Here is a 23,952-nt window from a genome sequence, read left to right on the forward strand (position 1 = left end):
TATCTTTAAAAACCACACTAATAATACATTTAAATAGATATATTTACAACGCCCACCTAAATAAAAAAAAGTAGACACAATCACAAAATTTGTAATGGTTTTACTGGTTATAATGGGACTTTTATTGGTTTTAATGGAAATTGTAATGGACCCTGTGGGTTTCTACTGGTAATTGCTCGCCTTCTATTGGTGGCTTGTTAAAACCACTAACTCCTAATGCAAATATGTCCCAAAGCACACTACTGAATACCATTTTTTAATGGGTTTTAATGGTTAAAAATTGATAGTTTGTAATGTTTGCAATGGCATGTTTAGTGGAAACCATTAGAATTTATGTGAATTATTAAGATTAAGATGTTTACGAAAATTGTTTACATGCTACTTACCAATGCCATGCGTCTTTCCTGACATTTTGTTGCTGCCATGGCTGTTTCAAATGTAAAATGTTGGCCAGTTCTAGGATTCCTAACCATCTTGTCTATTACATAATCTGCTAAAATATTTCCACACATAGTGATTCTGACGATCAATATGTCCTTATCATATAAAACAGCAAACATATGAAAGTGTCAAAAGAGCCAAATATATGTGGAATATTGCACTTACATTAGATTTCAACCAATATTATTGTAATTATTATCATTTTTAATTTAAGTATTAACCCTGTTTCCCGAGCTCCCCCAAAATGTGTCGTCTTCTCTTCCGCTCATGCACACTTTGGAAGAAATGTGGTTAAAGCATATACTGTGATTATGGTTACTCTAATTATGTGCATAATTATGGTATTCTGTTTACATGAGCTTCAGTTTTAATCGCCGCACTGGCTTAATCGCATTATAGTGTGCATGCAAGCATAGCCGGTGTTTGATTCTAATGGAATTTTTGGTTACTTTTGTATATTAATATTCAGTCCCCAGCTGATGCCCAATGTAATATCCTGAGAACCAAGCACTGGAATATCTTCTTTTTGTGTGGAACGGTGGAGCTGATGCCTGCACTCTGTGTGACAGGCTTGACTTATCATGGATGCTCTTATCTGACATTTTTACAGACGACCCCCACCTTCTTCATATTCGAATGTCTGAAACAGTTCCTCCGTTTTTTTGCCTTTGGTTTAAGGGTTCAGCCCCACATGTGTGTTCCAATAAGAGCTCCATCCCTGACGTCATGTCTGCAGGAGATTGGCTATATGGAGCCCGAGCACAAACTCCTACCCTTGCACACACACGCGCTCAAACTTTTCTAAGAGTTTTCAAACTTCTGCTCGAGCTCTCTCGCCGCCTTGACTCCCGTTTTCCCCGATTTCCGTTTCGTGCTTTGAAACTTTCCTTCACTCCAAGCATTTTTCCCCTCTTTTAAGTTATGTTTGCCTCTAAGTGTTTTCTTATGGCGAATAGATGACAGCGCGCAAGGGTTTACAACTGCTTCACACGCGACAGAGTGGAGCTGCACTTCTATAGTTGTATTTTTGTATCTTTCTATCTATAGTGTGTATATATAGCACAGAGGGCTTCTTTCAAACTTTCCCAACACTTTCACTTCCAATGGATATGGCTGTGCTCATGTGGGACATCATTGTTTCTCTAACGATATTGATTTCTCCGGCTTTGCTGTCGGCGGATAAGAGCGGCTTCAGGAAACTGTACGTGCTGCAGCCGGGACCGAGCGGTACGGACGGGGTTCACGTGAGCTCCATTTCATCGCTCTCGGGAGCGTCGGGACAACCGCACTCCTACAATGTGGAGCTCAAAGCCAGCTTCGGCGGCCAGGTCCGGACCCGCAGAATGGGTCACCAGTCGAACCCGAACCCGAGCATTCCGATACGCCAGGACGCGCAGCCTGGCCGACACACAACCAGCCATCATATGAAAATGTCAGGGTAAGATCAGAGCCCAATATGTTCATGTACATAAAACTTTACAATAAATGTCGACCAGTAGCCTATAGAGTTTACTTATTCATAGAACTATAATTGTTTTGGTCTACCATACCATACCGGTTATTAGACAGAATAATGTCTAAATAGCCATTAGGCAGCTACAACAGTGAACACATTATCTGAATTATGAATATTGTGCTTTTGTAGTGTTATTTTTATAATTGTGTTTTTATGCAAAGTTGTTTAAAGTGACTTATCAGTGAATAAAAATACTGAATGCTTTTCTTTAGAGACCCACCAAATGGTGCTGATAATGAATATCGGTAAATCAAACCGATTATTGGACTGTCTGTAGCTTACGGTATAAGAATAAATATAAAAATTAACCACAAGAAAGAAAGTGATATGATGGTTCTAAAAAGTAAAAGTTTAGTTTGATTCTAAAAATGAAGTGATGCTTTCATTCTAATGTGTTATGCAATTAACCAGTGTAATACTATTGAACAGAAACAATCAAGAATGTGAAAGTGTTCCATTAGAGGTTTCAACCTTACATTTGATTGCCAATGATGTTTGAAGCCAGATGTCACTACGGAGCGGTAAATTTGATAAGGCAACCAGTCTGCAGTGATCATAATGTTCTAAAAAGCACAATAACATCTGTTGTTTTAAAAAGCCATGCGAGCCAGTTTAAATGTAGGCTACCGGCTCCCCTACCAATGAACCCGATGCCCTTTTCAAAGTTTCAGCAGGCCATTCACAAAGATTTTTCCACATTCCCTACAATAACGAAGAGTTTTGAGTGTATCCCAGCCCTGTATTTCTTCATATTTTCTGCGCTTTGGATCGGTTCCTCTCGCTTTGCTCTGAAGTACAGTATGAAATAGCACAGTGGGAATAAGAGGACTGATTATGTTGGAGCCTCAACCAGCTTTGGCCCCGGGCCCTCATGTCACTTCAGTGAGAGCAGACTTACGTCAGAAATCGCTCTGGGTGGGCGAGGAGATTGACCGGGGGGGTTACAGTAAGGTTAGTAGGTCCATTCTGTTTGTGTGTGAGTGTGACTCTTGATGTCATTGCAGAGTGAACGTCTGTGGGGGGCAGTGCTGTGTTGGTTGGAGCAAGACCCCGGGATCTCAGCGCTGCACTAAACGTGAGTTATGACGATTCTTTTGAATCATGCATGTGCTTGGGTTCGCTCAGGTCTTTCTTCTGCACTATACCACACTTGAATCACCCTGGAAGTCAAATCCGGAATGGTTTCTTTGCTTAATTTAATGCAGTTTTGCTAAAGCCTGAGGGTTTCACATGAAATCATTTCTCTTAAGTATGCCAACACAATTAGCTAACCAGTCTTTAAACTCAACAGAGTAGAAAAGTCTGATTAGGAAGGGTTTAGGCTGCTAACACAAAAACTGCAGATTCAATCGTGTTTAGGGATCATCTAGGACTTAACAATCCTGCCCAACATCGTTTACTGATCACATACTAAGGGTTTGGATTTACACTTATGCCCCTTTGGCTTCAAAACCACTATGCGCTTTTGACTTTTGAGCAAGACATTCATCCATGTCTTGCTCCATAGTCTCCTTGGAATAAAATGCTGTCTAGAATCTCCCTCTGGATGCAGATGTGTGCTAAATATAAGCAAGAAGAATTGTCAATATTTACAGTCTGTTTAGTTCGGTGAAATGCACAAAAAAGATCAGAGGGTTCAGGTGTTGACCCCATTTCATTGAATAAAAAATAAAAACAGTCAAAGCATTTTGCAGAATATTTTACTCTGTGTTCCAAAGTAGAATGTGAGTCATATAGGTTTGGAAATACATGAGGGTGACTAAATGACAGAATTTTCATTTTTTTGAGTAAACTGTCCTTTAATGCCACAAGCAGTTGCTGTGGTTTAAACATGACATATGATGAGACTTTTTATGGTGTCCTTCATAAACATCCAGACAGACAGCTGCAGTTCCCACCTGTGAGTGGAGTAAAAATGGTCACAGTGAGATCTGAAGCGGAAGGATGGGGGTGGTTGGAAGGAGGGTGTGTATTGTTATCATAGGTGTAGATTTCAAGTGGGTGGCGGCGGATGGTTCATGATAGCATATATTAGCTAACACTCAGTATATCACCACATGCTCAAGTTACAAGCAAATCTAATCTGCAATCTGCTAGATATTGCACACAAAACCCAGAGCACCAACATGGGGTTTGTAAAGGAAGGAAATGCAAGACATGACAGAAATCAGAAGTTTCAGTTGGACAGAGAGTACACATTATATAAAACAAAAAGAGAAGGACTCAGTGATAAGGGGCAAAAGGTGAGGAATTCTGAGGCTGCAGAGACTATGATAAACCAGTGGAAGAGCTGGATCGGTTTCTCCTCATCCTGTGAGTTTCTGCCAGTAGGTTATATAAGAACCAGCCACTGTATGTGTGGAAGAGGCCACTGGGGAAAAGCAGGAGTTACACCTCCACCAGCTGTCTGAGTCTTACCTTAAGCACACATTCCTCTTACCCACCTTTTTACACATATCCTAGACAATCAATATTGTGTCTACATCCCGTGTCTCCAGTGACATTCCTCCTTCCTTCCCCTTGTTTTTCAGGAATGATAAATTAACTTTTTTGTGTATAGGGTCTATGGCGCCTCCAAGATTGTGTCTTGGATGTCTGCTGCATTTTGACAAAGTGTTTTGTCTTGGAGCCTTGTGTCGAACATCAGGTGTACATTTTACTCATGTACAGTGGCTATGCAGGCAATTTCATCCAAGTGATCTTTCTCATACATTAAAGTCAGTCTTGGTTCTAGATGTCTATATTTGATGGATATGGGTTTGTTTCTCAGGGGCTTGTCTGCAAACTACTAAGCTGTTGAGAGTCTTGGTTTTTGCAGTGCTTTTTGCATAGCTAAGACTTGTATTGTTAGAATGCTTGTTATATTTTCTATTCTAATTTTTCAGTGGCAGAAGCTTAATGTGCAGCAACAGCTGTATGTAAATCATTCAGTCACGTTAAAGAGATAATTTACCGAAAAATGAAAATTCTGTCATTAATTACTCGCCCTCATGATGTTCCAAACCCGCAAGATCTTCGTTTAATTTCAGAACACAAGTTAAGATATTTTTTATGAAATCCAAGAGCTTTCTGACCCTGCATAGACAGCAACGCAACTACCACGTTCAAGGCCCAGAAGGGTAGTAAGGACATTGTTAAAATAGTCCATGTGACATCAGTGGTTCAACCGAATCTACACAAATACAATTTCTTCTCTTCTGTGTCAGTCTTCGGCATATGTCAAGTGAGTACCACAGTTGAACCACTTATGTCACATGGACATGGATTTTAACAATGCCCTTACTAGTGTTGTCAAAAGTACTGTCTTCGGTGCTGAAATTTAAAAAATGTGATGTTACACTCTTAAAAATAAAGGTGCTTCACTATGCCATAGAAGAACCTTTTTTGTTTAAATGGTTCCATAAAGAACCTGTAACATCTGAAGAATCTTTCTGTTTCACAAAAGGTTCTTTGTGGCCAAAGAAGGTTCTTTAGATTATAAAAAAGGTAAGAAACAGATGGTTCTTTAAAGAAGACTCTACTAGCATTTCCCACTAGCATTTTGAGTGCTGTTGAGCAAATACTTCTGATTGGCCATTGTGTTCACACGTTCAACAGATATGTCTTTGATTGGTTACAGTGATCATTGCTTCATGTGTCCGCTGTAAGACAAAGCTTTCAAACGCTCTCGTGTGTATCTGTGTAAGTGCTCAGCGAAGAGCCTGAAAGATGTGTATTTACAACAAGTTTTTGAAGCTTTGATCATTGTAGCTACTCATAGACATATCTGTTGAGAGCGTGAACACAATGGCCAATCAGAGGTGTTTAAGAATTCACTCAACAGTGCTCAAACTGCTCAAACACTTTCAATACAGAGTAGTTCAATGATGGTATTTTTGACAACACTCGTCCTAATACCTTTCTGGGCCTTGAACATGGTAGTTGCGTTGCTGTCTATGGGTCAGAAAGCACCCGGATTTCATCAAAAATATCTTAGTTTGTGTCCCAAAGATGAACAAAGGTCTTACAGGTTTGGAACAGCATGAGGGTGAGTAATTAATGACAGAATTTTTGTTGACTTTGTTGACTTATTGTTTTTGAATAAATCGTTTGAGTGAATAATTCAATGATTCATTCAGTAATAAGTAGCTTGTTGCATTCCTGAATAAATTAGCTTTTTTGAACAAATTGGTTGAATTATTGAATCAGACAGGTACTTGTCTCCACCTACTGGCATAACGATATAACCTACAGCCACTGAAAAATCACACAGTACAGTCTGCCTGTAATGGAACACATGGTGTATGTATGTGTGGGTGTGTATATATTTTATATATTAATAATAGGGCTGGCAGTCGATTAAAAATTTTTTATCCAATGAATTACATGATGTTTCGATGAATTAATCTAATTAATTGCAAAATAAATTTGACTCTGAAAATACCCACAAAAGATTATTTAAAGCTTTTTTTGTGTTAACTGAGAAAGTTTTAAGTAGACATTACAAATTGTAGCTTTAGAAAGAAATATTTTATTTGATTCACTATAGAAATTATTACACACAAACATTTAAGCTGCAACGGCCTAACGTAAACCATAGAACATAAAACAAGATTTTTTGTTCATACGATGAATTTCATTGTTAACCAAAACAGCTTTGTTACCAACAGTCTTCAAAATACCTTCTTTTATGTTCCACAAAAGAAAGGTTTGAAATGATGAGGGTGAGAAAATTATGACAAAATTAAATTTGTATTATTATTATTATTATTATTATTATTATTAAATTAATGAACTGATACTCTAAATAAGAATCTAAATCCGCCAGCAGGTGGAGGTAAATGCCTTTGAGTCATTCGTTTAAACAGCTGATTTATTCAGGAATTAACTAAATTGCTCTTTTTATGAATAGGCTTTTGAATCATTGGTTCACACAATTTGTTCAAAACGTGGATTCATTTAGAAACTAAACACCCCTGTGTTGCTCAGAGATGCACAACAATTCTGCCATGGCTTCAAAGGTAATATGTTCTCTGTAAAATTAAGCAAAAACACATAATATTGTTTAAAATATAACACAATATCAACTTCTTATTTACTGAACTGTATAAAATCACATTTAAGCTTGTGATAGATCGGGACAAAATCAGCACTGGTGTCATATTGCTCTTGCTGCCAGTGTGATATGTGGATATAAATAATTATGAGACAAAACACATACTGTACAGACGTATTTTTTTGCACCAATATATTGAATTTTAGGGCATAGCTGCATTTATGGAGTTGTTGCCCTGCATCATATTTGTCAGCAGTCAACTATGTGAATTATAAGATGACGTACAGGTCTGGGGGCAGGGCCAGTGCGTTAACATATTTTAATCACGTTTTGTTTTTGTTTTTTATCTAATTAAGTTAATGCGTTGAACTGACAGCCCTAATTAATAATATTATTTTAATATTAGTTTATTAAAATCTTCCACTATATATAATAGAGAGAGAAAGAGGGAGAAAAAGAAAACCCCCTGTTTACAGAAAGAGGCCCTGTTTCCCTGTTTACACGGGCAGAGGAATCACTTTGCAGGCCATCTGGAGCAAACCCAGAGTACATTCCTGCTTCAGCCATCCCTTTTATTTTCAATGGAAGCATCTATAGTTTGATGTCAGCCGCACAGTGAGTGGCCTGAGAGCTCTTAAATTTGAGCTGAAATGTAACAGAACGTTTTTAATGGAAGACCTTGCAGGAAAATTGAGTGTGGAGAAGGGAAACCTCTTTAATACCTCTGAGAATGTCTCTAGGACCATTTTTCTGCTGACTCAGGAAATCTTGGGGTTATATTGTTTTTATTTTGTTATACAGTACCACTATGTTGTCATTAAGCCATTTGTTTTTATGTTTTGCCAGCCTTGGTGCGCTTTCGTGAAAGGTTATTCTCATAAACGTACAGAATCCAGTATTTCTGCCAGATCGCTGGAGTCGACCCATAAACATGTGTCTTATGATGGGGTCACCGCTGTGTACACATGCTTTCAAGTAAATTAAGAATGACGCATGACCTTTTTCGTTCATCTGACAGCAGCATTAGATGTTTGAATTTATGGTGACTGGGACATAGTGGCAAATATTAATCATGGGTCAACCATTTTTCATCGGTTTCATTGCTCATATATAGGGGGAAAATGAGAAAGTCCAGGTTGTAGTCAGTACGTCCCCCTGTCTCTATATATCTTCCTTTCCATTTGTGTTTTAGGATCACTGTGTCTCCGTTCTACGCCTCTCTTGTCTCGGCCTGATAGTAAATTTTCCTGCTAAATGTTTAATGGGGTTTGATTTTTTTAGCTTTTAACACTCACCTCACTCAGAAAGTGCAAACAAAGAGAATCGTCTAAATAGAAATGCCTTTTGTTTTTCCTGGCTCGTTCCACCGAGCTACATGGAACTTCATACAGTAGGTGAAGTGTTTTATCCGGAGCTGTCAGTCATCCAGGTAGCTTTGGTCTTTGACATTGAATCCTATTATTGTACAGTACAGAGGGACTCTGGTATATTAGCCTTTCTATTTTACAACCAGGATATTGCACTCCAGTTCTTTATCTCTAACAGAACAGGAAGAGTGCTAATCCTGGTTCATTTTTGACCCATCATATCCTATAAATAAATGACAACGCAGACCAGGGTCTGGCTGCACCAGCTCCAGCACTAACTTACTTGCACTACTAAATATTTGAGCATTGCACTATTAAACTTAGTTGAAACATAACCCTACATATAAACTAAATATTTACTGAAGCCTTCAACCAAGAATAATAATTGGAAAAAACTGGAAAACCAATTGGATTGCATCAGTGAGCTCATGTTTTAAATGACAGATAAATGATGTTGACATTTACACTTGTTTATATTTTTAGAGAGTGAACTTTATGTGAATAAATTAGTTCTTAGCACCCCTCCAACATGAAACCAATCTTTTCCAGCGTTTTACCCTGTCATTTGTGAATACCAGTGTTTTAACACACATACACAAATATTATTTTTTAAATTTATTTGCTGCTTTTTTTTAGATACAAAATAACGACCTTATTCATTTCTTCTCTTCCGTGTCAGCCTTCAACGTGCATTCACGAGAGTACCAGAAAAGTTATTTTCTTTGCACACAAAAAGTGTTTTCGTAGCTTCATAACATTACAGTTGAACCACTCACGTCACATGGTCTATTTAAACAACGTCCTTACTATCTTCCTGGGCTTTGAGCGTCAGAAAGCTCTTGAATTTCATCAAAAATGTCCTTATTTTTTGTTCCAAAGATGAAAAAGGTCTTACGGGTTTGGAACGACATGAGTAATTATTGATAGAATTTTCATTATGCTGAAGAACAGTACTAAGCTAACATCACTGATCTACTTTTTAAAGACCCTTTACATTTTTTTTTTTCCAGAACACAAATTAATTGTGAATGAATGGCCTTTTTTCAGAGAATTGTACTTATCATAACCGGACGTAAGCATCAAGCAATAAAAGCATCATGGTAATCCGGGTCCAGACAGAAAAATGGCTTGTTGCTGGAATCTTGTCGGTTAGGAAGTAGTGTTAAAATATGGCTTGACTTATTTAAAGGAGAAGTTCACTTCCAGAACAAAAATTTACAGCTCACCCTCTTGTCATCCAAGATGTTCATGTCTTTCTTTCTTCAGTCGTAAAGAAATTATGTTTTTTGAGGAAAACATTTCAGGATTTTTCTTCATGATGTGGACTTCAATGGTGCCCCTGAGTTTGAACTTCCGAAATGCAGTTTAAATGCAGCTTCAAAGGGCTCTAAGTACGTATCTAGTGAAACGATTGGTTATTTTCTTTAAAAAATTGCATTTTCCGCCTCCGTCTGCATGAACTGTCTTTTTTGTCTGGTTCAAGACAGTTAGTATGTTGAAAAACTCCCATCTCATTTTCTGCTCCAACTTCAAAATCGTCCTACATTGCTGTTTTACCTTTTTTTTTTTTTGTAAAGGGCATTGATCTTCTTTGCATGTTTCGCTAGATAAGACCCTTCTTTCTTGGCTGGGATCGTTTAGAGCCCTTTGAAGCTGCATTTAAACTGCATTTTGGAAGTTCAAACTCTGTGGCACCATTAAAGTCCACTATATAGAGAAAAATCCTGAAAAGTTGTTTTCAAAAAACATAATTTCTTCATAATATGTACAAAAATGTACAGATAGGTTACTCACCCCCTTGTCATCCAAGGGGGTGAGTACACTATCTGTACATTTTTGTTCTGGAAGTGAACTTCTCCTTTAACAGACTTTTAAGAAACATAATTGAATGTGATTGTGTAAAACCAGCAAACATGTTTAAAAGTTGTTTGAACGGAGGTCACGAAGTGAGCCTAGGTTCAGTCTGCAGAATGACTGCTGCTTTGTTGTCCTCCTTTCCCTGAGGAGTTTTCGTACATTCACCATGTGATATGCATTCAGAAGCTTCTCAGAGTTCTTTTATTGGATTGAGATCATCAGGAAGCATTCAGAGCATTTTTGTGTTTCTCAGACTGACGTGGGTTGATGGGTGATTTAATTTGTCTGCACAATGGAAGACTGTGTAGCAACGACGAGCTTGCAGATGGTAAAAACTATCATGAAAATTTAGGACCAGAGAATGATCTTTGCATCGATGACAGCTTCGATTTAATGCCACTATATAATTTACATCTAATTTACAGTTTGTTTTACAAGTTTTACAACATGTAAAATGCAGTGAATGCTCATGTCTTCCCTCTGAGTCTGGATTTCTCATATTGCTCATCTGAAGTGTTTGAGTGTTTTTCCTGAGCTCAGGCATGTGTGCACAGCTCAACGCTGAAAGACTGCTCAGTCTATTTCGTCCCTCAACTGAACACGGCCCAAGCGTTCACGGCCCTCGCCAGATAAAACACAACATGAAAATATTTCACCTGGGCTCCACAGCACGGCAGAGAGACGGATACGTTTTTCCTGGCCGTCCGTGCTGAAAAAGTGTCCTAGATCTGCAGGAACAGGTGACTAGGTTGAGGAACCTGCTGGGATGAGCCTGAACCAAAGAGAATAGCTCAGTTCTGTTGCTTTTCTGAATTCACTTGTTGCACCACATTTGCATGTGGTAATTCAGTATAAACACCTGCGTCTTATTAACCACCCACAATGTTCTTAAAACAGCCACCATTAGGAGTTTGAAAAGTACATGACAAAGTGATGTAATGTAATCTGGTCAAAAAAACCTGGAACTACTTCATAGCTGTGCAACTTAATGGGATAGTTCATCCGAAAATAAAAATTCTGTCATTAATTACTCACCCTTATGTCATTTTAAACCTGTAAGACTTTTGTTGATCTTCGGGAACACAAATTAAGATATTTTTAATGAAATCCAAGAGCTTTCTAACCCTGCATAGACAGCAACGGTACTGCCAAGTTCAGGGTCCGGAAAGGTAGTAAGGACATTGTTAAAAAAGTTCATGTGACATCAGTGGTTCAACCATAATTTTATGAAGCTATCCGAATACTTTAATAAAAATTTAAGTTGAACCACTGATGTCACATGGACTATTTTTTGATGTACTTACTGCCTTTCTGGGCCTTGAATGTGGTATTTGCTGTCTGTGGAGGGTCAGAAAGCACTCGGATTTCATAAAATATGTGACCCTGGACCACAAAACCAGTCTTAAGTCACTGGGGTATATTTGTAGCAATATGCAAAAATACATTGTATGGGTCAAAATTATTGATTTTTCTTTTTTGCCAAAAATCTTTAGGAAATTAGGAAGTAACGATCATGTTTCATGAAGATATTTAGTAAAATTCCTACTGTAAATATATCAAAACTTAATTTTTGATTAGTAATATGCATTAGTAAGAGCTTCATTTGGACAACTTTAAAAGTGATTTTCTTAATATTTTGATTTTTTTGCTCCCTCAGATTACATGTATTCAAATAGTTGTATCTCAGCCAAATATTGTCCTATCCTAACAAACCATACATCAATGGAAAGCTTGTTTATCCACCTTTCCACAAAAATTGAGGTCCATGTATCTTAATATGTGTTCTGAAGAAGAACAAAAGTCTTACGGGTTTGGAACAACATGAGGGTGATGAGGGCAAACTATCCCTTTAACACATTGGAACTTCAACCAATCAAAATCAAGCATTCAGCAATGCAGTAGTATAATTAAAAGTCATAGAGGTTTAGAACAACATGAGGGAAAGTGAATGATGACAGTTATCTTTTTCTTTAGGATTAATAAAAATGCGTATTTTTCCAGTGTAATTAAAGCATGGCTTGTTTGAGAGGATTTTGCCATGTCAGTATCTCCACAACAACTTGTGAAATGCCTCTCCTGTCTGCCCACACTGCAAGGCTTTCAGTCCTCAGGCAGTAGCTTAGCGTGCTAACCCACATGTTACCTTCTTGTCCGAGCAAATCCAAGTTGTACCTTTCAGATTCAACACGTTTGAAGGAGGTAGAGCTGTGGGAGTGCTCTGCAGCATACAGATCCTCTTGAATGAGCTCTTAGATGTGTTACACGTATAAAGCTCAGCGAAGAAATGGCCCGACCGCAGCCACCTTTAATTGGCTCTGTGTCTGCAGTGAAATACTAGCAGACTGAAATGGGCTTATCGACCATTCTGTCTAGCGCATTCAGCTGTGCGTGAGCTCTTACACCGCTGAGCACGTTGAGGGTACAATGCAACACATTTAACACCGATTTCAATATTGACTTGAGGGATAAAACTAATAAGAACCTGGACGTGTCGGAATTACCCAGCACTGCTCCCCGTAGCCCGGTCATCTGAGTCAGCAACATCGCCCTCTTATTTCTCTCTCGCGCTCTCTTTATCAGTCTTTCTTTCCTTCCTGCTCTGTCTTTGTGAGGCCTAACTTTATCTCTCGTTTTTTCTTTTTTTAGTGCTGTGCAGTTTAGTCAGCAGGAAGGTTTGTTTGAAGAGGAGTTTAACCTCCACGTTGTACAGTAGCCCACAGCATTAGTCATGAGGGTTGGTGAGACGATCTTGTGATACATTGATTTACCCTTGTGATATACTGACTTACAGCTTCACACTGTGCAAGTTCCAATCTAAATTTATAGAGAGAGACATGATGCTTTGATGTGTGGTAGACATGTTTGTTCTGAAGAGGACTTTGATGTGACTGCACATCAAAGTCTGACAGTAAAGAGAAGAAATTGTTAAATAAAGTTGTTGTTTTAGTTTTCATTGCACACAAAAATGATTCTCGTAGCTTCAAAACATTACGGTTGAACCACTGATGTCACATGGATTATTTTAACAATGTCCTTACTAGCTTTCAAGGCCTTGAACGCGGTGGTTGTGTTGCTCTCTGTACAAGGTCAGAAAGCTCTCTGATTTCATCAAAAATATCTTAATGTGTGTTCCAAAGATGAATGAAGGTCTTACGTGTTTGGAACAACATGATGGTGAGTAATTAATGACAGAATTTTTATTTTTGGGTGAACTATCCCTTTACCTCATACAACACTTTTTCTGAATGTAAATGTATATGTGGGGGTGAGTTCTTGAGTTGAAAGAATGATATTCTGTGTACATTTCCGCCCACATGTGTGTTCATTTTGTGTGTATGTGGGAGAGGAGGCATACAAGGGCATGATATGAACAAGAACAGTGTTCGTGTGTGTACTCCGTTTCTAAGGGCTGTCTCACTTTGTAACCCTCAGCCCCAGAGGGCCAATGAGGTACATTGGAAAAGGAGGGAAACCTAGTGAGGGTGGAAAAGAAAACAGAAATCCCCTGCTGTGGGTCATGTCAAGTGAAATGAAAAACTACAAACTAGGGGTAGTGGTTTTCATGATGTCATATTCGATGTAATCGCTCTCACCTCTGTCACAAGACGTGTATAATAATTTGTGGTCAGTAGATGCTCATTTTTATCCAGCTTGTAAGGAAAAATTTGTTTTTTTTTGACAAGTATGTGTATGTGCTTGGATGTAGTTTGTCTTCAAAAGTAGCTAAATTTAATGAAATCTCCCTTAGGAAGCATCTGGAAAAAGATTTATAAATTAACTGCATAATTTTTATTATAAAAAAAAATTAAGTATAATTTATTTATATAGTTTATAACTTAATTTAATATTGATTTAAATGTATATAATGTTTCTTGTATATACGTAAAAAGTGTGTGATTTGTGAATATAGCAAATGTGACCCTGCACCACAAAACCAATCATAATCCATAGCACGGGTATATTTGCAGCAATAGCTAACAATACATTGTATGGGTCAAAAATATTGATTTTTCTTTTATGCCAAAGATCATTAGGATATTAAGTACATATCATGTTCCATGAAGATATTTTGTAAATTTCCTACCATAAATATATCCAAACTTTTTTTGATTAGTAATATGCATTGCTAAGAACTTCATTTGGACAACTTTAAAGGCGATATGATTTTTTTAACCTTCAGATTATAGATTTTCAAATAGTTGTATCTCGGCCAAATATTGTCTTATCAAACCTAACAAACCATACATCAATGGAAAGCTTATTTATTCAGCTTTCAGATGATGTATAAATCTCAATTTTAAAAAATTGACCCTTATGACTGGTTTTGTGGTCCAGGGTCACATATGATCCAGTGTACTCTGAAATCTGGAGCACCAGGTCTGTGGCAGGTATATATGAGGATGATAAGATGCCTGTCTGTAGCAGTTTGTGTAGAGCAGCTGCAGTTCATTGTGATGTCATAGAAACTGTCGATGAGATCATCCTTCCTAACATCTGCCTTGAGCGCTGGGCACTTATCCATTTTCTATTTAGGAATCTCCACAGCACTCAATCGCTTAATATGACTGACTATAAATTTGCTGAGGAGCAGCAAGCTGCCCTGATTGTGTGTGTATGTGAAAGAGTCTATGTAGGTTGGCCACAGAGGCTGCTAGGCTCTTTGTAGTTGAATGACAGCTTTGTTCCTGCTCTTCAATGATGTAATTACAGACCACAAGTCAACACCCTGTTATCCACTCATTTTCCCTCTCTCTTGCTCTTTCTGTTAGTCAGCCTCTCTTTCGTTCTTTTTTTCATGATCTGTGCAGATAACAGTTCTGGCCTTCATTTTTATAGATTTTGTTCCCCACCACATAAAAAGTGTACAAAAACTATGACATTTTGTTAAAAGTTCTTTTATATTCATTGCCATTTTCTTATTGTATTGCATTCCATTTCTTTGTTACAGCTAACTGTACGCCCCCATGCAAAAATGGAGGGATGTGCTTGCGGCCCCACATTTGTGTGTGTAAGCCAGGCTCTAAAGGCAAGTCCTGTGAACAGACCACCGTCCCCCCATCCTCTCATCCAACCGGACCATTAAACGGACACACCAATGGTGGAAATCCAAACGGAGGTCATGCGAATGGATACCCCAACGGTCATAATGTAATTCCCCAGCGTCCTATTCCTCAGCAGATCTTCCCACAAGGCCAAGGTCAAGTGCCGTTACCATTGCCCAGCACCAGCATGGGACATCTGACCCTTTCCATGAAGCCGTCACAAAACGGACCCATTCCTTATCAACCACAGTGAGTATGATTCAGTCGTTTATAGCGTCCTGCTGTCATGGTTCAAGATTTGAGTGAATTTTAAGTTATAACGGTTGGCTTTTTTTTTCATTTATGGGTCATTTCAGTCAGCAAATACATATCAAACAGCCCAAAACATAGTTGTTTATACTTTAATAAAGGGACAGAGCAGAATTCAGAATTCTTATTACCAGGTCAACATGAAGCCTGGTTCAGGTCATAAATTAGCTGCTTCAACAGCTGACGTGCAAAAAGTCCAACCACAGCTGAATAATCAAATAATGTATGCACTTAAAGTGCACTAAGCAATTTTTGCCAAACAATGTTGACATTTGAAAGCACCAAAACAAACTCGCCTATAGCCCAACAGGACCTTGTCCCTATTTTGATATCTCCACCCCACACAAACGTACACAACCCTGGCATAACGACGATTGCGGAAACAAGTGAAGATGACACACAAGCATATTAAACAAAATCCAACGCAGGTGAGCTGTGTGAAACAATGCAAAATCAACATTATTCACCTATCAAAAACGAACAATGCAACCTTGGCGTCCAAATCCAGGCTTTCCCATGTCTTGAGTTCTCTCCACCGTTGGAAAGTTGCTCTGATATTTATGGAGTACTCTCTTCTCTCTATCCTTACAAGACACGCCCCTTACTGCTGATTGGCTGCAAGTGTGTTTTTGAACTAGGTCCGACATTGTGGTCAAAAGTGTTTTTCAAAATTGCTTAATGCACTTTTAAGTTACTTTACAGGAGATATACCATAAACTGTAAACTTGATTAACCATTAGAAAGTTGTCAACCGGCAGAGATTTTGGACTGTCGTCTATATGGCGTTTACATGCTTATGATGACGTTGCTGGCTACGTGGTCATGAAAACATATCGTTGGCATGTGTTTTTAAGCGTTGTGGTTTAAAAACAAGTGATTTTAAGCCGTAAAATGCAATCAGCAATGAAAGAAAACTCATCTGATATACTCATTTCACTATATGCACACACTGTCTGAGAGACTGTTTCTCAGTGCTGTCAGAGAGGCGCGCGCACATGAAGATGGTGCTCATGGAGCGTGGGAGTAGTGAATGAGAATTTAGTTATTTTTGCCACTTTATAGGCCTTGAACTGCCTTGAAATGGCCGTTTTTGCAAGTATATTTTCTTAAGTGAAAGCAAACAGCAGAGAAAAAAATATCTGTAACAGTATATTGAATCCAGGCAGCTCTTAAAGTGACAGCAGTCATTCATGTTAATAAAGCTATAAAAGAGAGAAAATCTCTTTACTGCTCTTGACTAAATCACTTGTGTAACTTACACTGTGAAGTATATGCAGTGTTTTTATACATTTGATTATTTTATACGATGTTTGTAGCATTTCTTATTCATTCGTTCTACTGTCGTTTTTTTATCCTATTGCTTGTAATTAATTTATTATTCTTTTTTAATTGCTGACTGTTTACTTGTCTTCAGTAAGTTTTATTTATTTATTTATTTTTAATTTAGGCTAGTATTAGTGTTTTTGTGATATTGACACTGGTGACATGAGTTATAAAATTTCTATGGTACCAAAAATGTTGATATCATAAAGACCTTATTTAAAGCAAAAATATGATATATACTAAATGAAAAAAAAAATATATAAAAAAAAAAAAGAAAAATTTGGACATCATCCTGTTCAAAAGTTTTCACCCCACCCCGGATCTTAATGCATCGTGTTTCCTTCTGGAGCATCAGTGAGCATTTGAACCTTTTTTAATAGTTGCGTTTGAGTCCCTCAATTGTCCCCAGTGTGAAAAGATGGATCTCAAAATCATACAATCAGTGCTTGAAAGGGTTCGAATATGCAAAAGATGCTGGAAAAATGAAGAATCTGCAGGACCTGGAGAATTTTTTTGAGGAACAGTGCTTATTTTAACTGTTCAGAACAAACAAGGGACTCATGAACAACCATCACAAAACCAAAAAACAGTTAAAGATCATCCAGGTAACCTCACACAGGGTTCCCAAACTTTTGAAGAGGGTTATTTTAATAATTTCAGCTATTTTTTTTGTCTTGTGGACTATATGTAAACATCTTTTATGTAAAATATCTTACTCAGGATGGTACAAAATAAAAAATAACATGCATTTTGTATGATCTCTCTTATTTTGTTAAAATTAACAAAACATTTTCACAGATTCTGCAAGGGGTTGCCAAACTTTGCATGCCACTATATCATTACCGTGAAAACAAATGACACTTATCGTAATATAAGATTTTGGTCGCCCACCCCTGCTTTACAGTTGTTGAATGCACAGTGGTTTATTGGCACTGTTGGATGCTATTTTTTAAAGACTTACCAAACTGCAGCATTTATTAGTAAACCTGGTATTTTGAATATCGTTAAAGAATACTAATCAGATTGTTTATTGAAGGATATATAATCTAGTTTAGCTAATGCCTGGAGTAATTGTGTAAATGTATTTTGGACTCGTTAGATTCCTCAGCCACTTAGTTCACTAAACTTGTCATTTTGTTATTTTAGAATGAATTCCATAGCTTGATATTAAGGCCAGACATCAGACCCACAGATGTTAACTGTTTCTGCCCATTTCTTGCCCCCCTACTACTTTCTCACCCTGGGTCTGTTTTACAGAAATACCTACTGTTCGTAAGGCTGACTCACTGAAATCTTTTTACATGACTTACACTTGGGCTTACACCAAATTGTGACTCCTGAACTCCTGATGTCAGCCTAGTTTTCGCTTTAATTTTTGTTTGCCCTCAAAATACAGGTTTATGAGAATCCTTAACCGTGACTGACTAAAACCTCTGCAGGCTCTTTAGTGACCTGTTTTCTTGAAAGGGGTTCTGGGGGTCTGACTTGGGGTTGTTTTGACTGCCACGACTATAGACGACTAGAAAGTTCACAATCATATCGGATGTGGGGCTTTCTTTATTTCTTTCTAACAGAGCGAATCGGACTGACTGCACATGCTGAGTCAAAATCTCAAGATGTGGGGGAAAGCCACAGAACTGCCCCCATGTTGGTTCCAGGAAAAGCTGTAATAATGTGGCAAGGCAGGATATTGATGAATTCTACTTCAAATATAAATGAAAGCAGTTTATGTGCTGGGACTGACGTGCATTTTTAGTCAGAGTTTGGACGTTTCTGCTTGGTAATTGCTACCAGACCTGTCCTCGAAAGCTTCTGTGGGTTTCCACAGGGTTTATTGTGTATGGAGGAGGTAGGCCTCTTTCCAGAACTCCCCTTCCTCTTGGCTGCAGACACACTTGCTCAATATTTGAGAGGAATTTCCTGCATTTTAGATATTTAGATTATTTTGAATGTAATCAGTATACATAATCAATATTTAATTATATTATTAGTATAACATTTGGGTTACAAAAGCCGAAAAGACAAGGCTCGGAGTGTTAAAAGGTAGGGCTGTCAGGATATCAGAATTTACATTAAATTTTCTGTTTATGTTAAAATCTTGTGAAGATAAACGTTTTGGCAAGAAGTACACAAAGGCTGCTTTATTGCAACAGTCAGTCAGGCAGCCTTTAGGTAACTGTGCATTATTCATTTTATTTTATTTTTCTTCATTAATATTTTATTTTATATTTTACGTTGAAGGTGCAGTGACATTTTTAAAGAGTTATTCCAGATATTTAAAGGTCAGTAAAGAATATTGAAAAATAATCAGTTTTTAATTATCTATAATAATCATCCATAATCAATATTCAGTCAATAATCAGACATCTCTATGCATAGTAGCAATAAAGCACACATATACTGTACCTCTATAGGGATTTCTCCCATATGTGCTTCAAAGGATTTTAGAAAATAAAAGATTTTATTGTTTTCAAGATCCTGCCACTCCAACTCGTCGCAGTTTTAAAGGGGTCATCGGATGCCCATTTTCCACAAGTTGATATGATTCTTTAGGGTCTTAATGAAAAGTCTATAATATACTTTGGTTAAGCATTCTCAATGGTAGTGTAAAACAACACCCTTTTTACCTTGCCAAAATGAGCTCTGCAAAAAAAATCTCATTCTATGGGGTTGTTCCTTTGAATGTAAATGAGCTCTGCTCGTCCCGCCCCTTTTTTCTCTCTGTGGAGTGACGAGCCTGTTTACTTTAGCCACATTTAGCCACGTTTAGCCACTAAACATCCTAACTACCATGTTATAGAGAAATGTGATCGCAGAGATTCATAAAAAACCCTTATACTCACTTCTGCTGTAGGTGAAGCTGGATCACGACTGATTCGCGCGAACATAGACGAATATATGTAGATCGGGAGGCACATTCCCTTCACAAACAAGCGTAATCCACTGCATCTTCAGCGGCTCAGATGTCGGGAGTAAATGACAACCGATATGTTCATTATTACATCCAGCAACACAACATCTCAATCGCATAATCTGTCTTACATCCCTGCTCCGGCATCGAAACAATGGAGGTTACTGGACTGTGACAGCTGGTCTGGGGTAAGACGCTCATGTCAATCAACTATCGTGGGAGCGGCCTCTGTTTCTGTTTATCATTATAGGGTAGATTTGTACATACACTGCCAACACACATTAATGTTCAAACAACATGAAAAAGTGAACTTTGCATCCGATGACCCCTTTAAAAAACTAGTGAGTTATTGTCACTATGCTTGTTCTCTTAGACCGCTTTTTACAGTCTCAGGGTGGCCAGGGTTACACATGGAAGCAGTGAGTTATGTATTCATAAATTTTACATGCAAAAACATTTAACATCACGTGTTCTTTCATTGTTATTTTACTCTTCAAATGGCATGTTTGCAGCTGTCAAAATATGACAGTTATTAGGCCGCATTTTCCTCTGAAACCCACTGCATGAGTGAAAGGTTTATTGAAGCGCAGATTAAATGATTTGTTGGTGTGAGTGTGACAGGCAGCTGTGAGTGATCAGTGTGGGTTTAGTGTAGTGAAGCTGTGGTTGGGTGTCATCACCACAAAATCAGGTCAGTGAAATGGGTTTTCAAACACTGGGGGAACCTAAATGTTTTGGCTAATTGAGGACAAGCATCTAGGAACAAATACATGTAAAAACATTTGACCAATTAGAATCAAGTATGAGCCATGTAACAAATGTTTTCGATGTCTGAAACAGTCAGAAAAAAGGACCATTTTTAAGCTGACTTCTTGTGGCATGATTTTTCAGGTTAAAAAATTTAAAAATGAAAAAACGATAATTTTATACCGTAGGCAGAGGCCTTGTATTAATATTATAGAAAAAAATCTTTAGATTTATAGCTGAATGAGTTTGTGGATGTGTGTCTAGAAAACCTGATCCACATGAACGCTACTGGTCATGGAAACGAGAGAGACTGGCCTCTGGCCGCTTTAGGAGAGATTTTATACCAGTGTTTTCTGTTGACGCTTTATTTTCCGAGCCTGGATCAATTCCGAGCATTGTGCTCAAGCTGTGTGGCACACTGTATTTACTCTAAACCTATTGTTTGACTAAAGTGATTTGGTGTTTAATGTTGGAGGTTATGATTAAGCCATGCAGTGTTTGTGCTTTGAGGATTTTTCTGTGTTGACTTATCCAGATCTCAAGTAAACTCATGAATCCTTTGCTGGCAGTTTAGGTGACCTTTAGGTGAGTTGAGACATTGGTTCTTTAAGTTCTCAGATAAAACCAGAAGTTGGAAATGACATGGCTGGCTTAGGTATTGTTCACATCTTATCAAATCAGATTTTGGTTGAAAATACTTGAAAGTTAGAGTGAATGAAGGCACTTACAGTATGTTGTATGTAAAACTTACTTGGTATTATTGCATCATCTAATTATCAAGGTCCTAAAACAAGGTTCAGTTTCTTTAAGTCTATTTTCAAGTTTTATCTTCTATTAAGTTATTTTTCTCACGTTTTTTTAATGCGTAATTCTTGCAAAATCATTGTTTTTTAAGATTTTATTGGTTCAAGTATTGCTTGGATTTGAACTCATGACCTTGGTCTAGCGAGCACCATGTTGTACTCTATTTAAAATGTTAATTAATTAATCATTAATTTTTGAATTTTTATTGCATTTCATGAAATAAACATGCAGTAGAATGTTTATGCAATTAATTATGGATTTTGTTAGCATATTTTTATAAATAATTCATTAACAAGGTGAATTAAATGCCTCATTAATTAGTAAGTAAAGTAACTGAAGCTGGAGAAGTAAATGGTGAATCAAAACCTCTATTCAGACGGTAATTGTTTCTCATGGGGACGCAAGTTATTTTCACCATTTACAGGGGGTAGTCTGTGATTTTATAGCCGTCTGAATACAGAATGTCGGTGTTTATCTCTTCCCACCCACGTAAAAATCCCTGGCCGAATTACCTACTGTTGACAAACACCAGGGTCGTGTGGTAATTTAATTGTCGTCCGAATCCACATCTCTGATTAAACTTGAATGTTAAATACCTTTTTGACCACGACCGAACACTGTATGTTAACTGTTGTACTTTGCTGCAATTTGCATGCATATTTATTTCTGAAATGCTGGAAAGTATTAAAAAGAATAATACTTCATAACTGCTCCACCACAAAAAAGTAGGTGCAGAAAGAGAAGAAAAGCATGTAAACATTCGAAATCGGTCCTTATTATGGAAGCAGTAGGTATGCAATACAATTTTAAAATGTGTATTATATACAGATATATACATAGCTGAGCGCATTTGTTTTCCTATTTTTAAACAGGAAATTTAAATAATCAAATAATAGCTAAGATTATATGTTATAAAATATGCTTGGAATAATAAGAGTACATTTTACATAATAATAAGTATGTTTAAAACACATTTTTTACAGTAGTAAGAATAAATTTGTAACTAAAAGAATTTTATTTATAGCAGACAATCATATGACTGGCCACGTGTGCAGTGCATTCCCAAGTTCGTAGGATAACAGAGCTGTGAATAAATCACCATCCGAATCCATGAGTTTTATCACTGAGGTGATATGTAAATTTATTTTTACTGACGTCCATATGAAAAATAATTACCGTCCGAATAGGGCTGAAGACAAAAGAAACAATCTATAGGATTCAAAATCCATAGAAACACAGGCATTACGGACATTTCCTTCAACCCCAAAACACAGCACGATGCAATGTATAATTCGAAATACAGGTAAAACACCTGTGAAACATCAATCTGGAAAATTCCTTTATATTAACACGGTACATTGGCTAAATTTTACAGACTTTTCTTAGAATGTGTGTAATCTGCCCTGTGAGGAGCACATACCGACTCCACCACTACATGATGTAACCACTAGCCTCCAGCGACAAAAACCCACCCATAATAGAGCAGTGCTGTTAACACACACCTGGCTCTGTAACTCCTGTCATTCACTGAGGTCTGGAGTTCATCGTTGCTGCTTCTCTCACGTCTGAAATGACTTTGAAGTGTCAGTCACATCTACTGTAGGTTACACCCATGGAGAGGTACCACCCTATGTGGATAAATGTGGACTATCCTGCTGATGGGGAATAAGAAACAAGGGAGAGGTCCATGGTTTCTTTTTAATGATAGTAGTGGCTGTTGGCTAAAGCTCAGCATTCTTAGCATTTTAGGAATGATATTATTGATAACTGCAATATTTTGTTAAAATGTAATTGGAGGATGGGCAACAATTCTGCCACAGAGATACACTAAAAACAGAGAAGAAGACTTGGAACATGCGCATAAACCTCGCACGCTGTATCCACCTTATTTTTGCTGTAAGAGTGAGAGCGACCGTTTGTAAATTTGATGTGTCTGGCTTCTGGTCTTATCTGCGTCCAGCTATGTTTATCTGTACAAAACAGCTAGTTTTGCTGCTTGCAATTGCAAAATGGTGTGTCTTACCATATTATTTTAATGTATTATCTTAATTATGAACACAATAGTTTGTAGTGCCAACTGTTTTACCGTTTACGGCACTTCAATATTCTTCTCATTATTTCTCTATGGCAGATTATGAACAGGAAGTCTAACACATTACCAGAAAACAGATTACTTCCGTATTGAAAAATAAGGTGGATACAAATCTTTGGATCTTTTGAGAGAAATATTATTTTTCAGATTTTTACGCAAAATTTGATTCATACTGGATGCCAGAGGGCGCCCTCGTGCAGAAAATCCACATATGCATCAAAGAGATAACACGGATGACGTTCCAGCCAGGAAATCTCTAATATGGATAATGGCATCGCTATTGCTGTAACTAAATAAAAATAAGATATAACGATAAACATTTTGAATGATGAAATGTAAGGACAATAAACACTTGTCTGCAATAACATATGGTTTATCTGTGTTCAAGCCATCTTGGGTATTTTCATAATGAGTAAGTATATTTGTAAGCCATTGCTGATCGACATACACTATAGAATATATTGTCTGCCTCATTCTGTGATAAGAAGCCACATCAGATCACAAAAGG

At 37.5% G+C, this 23,952-nt stretch overlaps 1 protein-coding gene across 1 annotated transcript in view; it reads left to right on the forward strand.

The window, feature by feature from the left end:
• Window positions 1-1,243: 1,243 nt before the first annotated feature.
• ltbp1 (latent transforming growth factor beta binding protein 1) overlaps window positions 1,244-23,952 on the forward strand; it is a 96,901-nt gene continuing 74,192 nt past the window's right edge. Inside the window, 3 exon segments of the mRNA XM_051133550.1 lie at window positions 1,244-1,879; window positions 2,962-3,032; window positions 15,165-15,507. Coding sequence (XP_050989507.1) covers window positions 1,545-1,879; window positions 2,962-3,032; window positions 15,165-15,507 — 749 coding nt within the window. The 5' untranslated portion in view covers window positions 1,244-1,544.

This window comes from Labeo rohita, chromosome 17 (assembly GCF_022985175.1).
Source record: "Labeo rohita strain BAU-BD-2019 chromosome 17, IGBB_LRoh.1.0, whole genome shotgun sequence".
Lineage (NCBI taxonomy): Eukaryota > Metazoa > Chordata > Actinopteri > Cypriniformes > Cyprinidae > Labeo > Labeo rohita.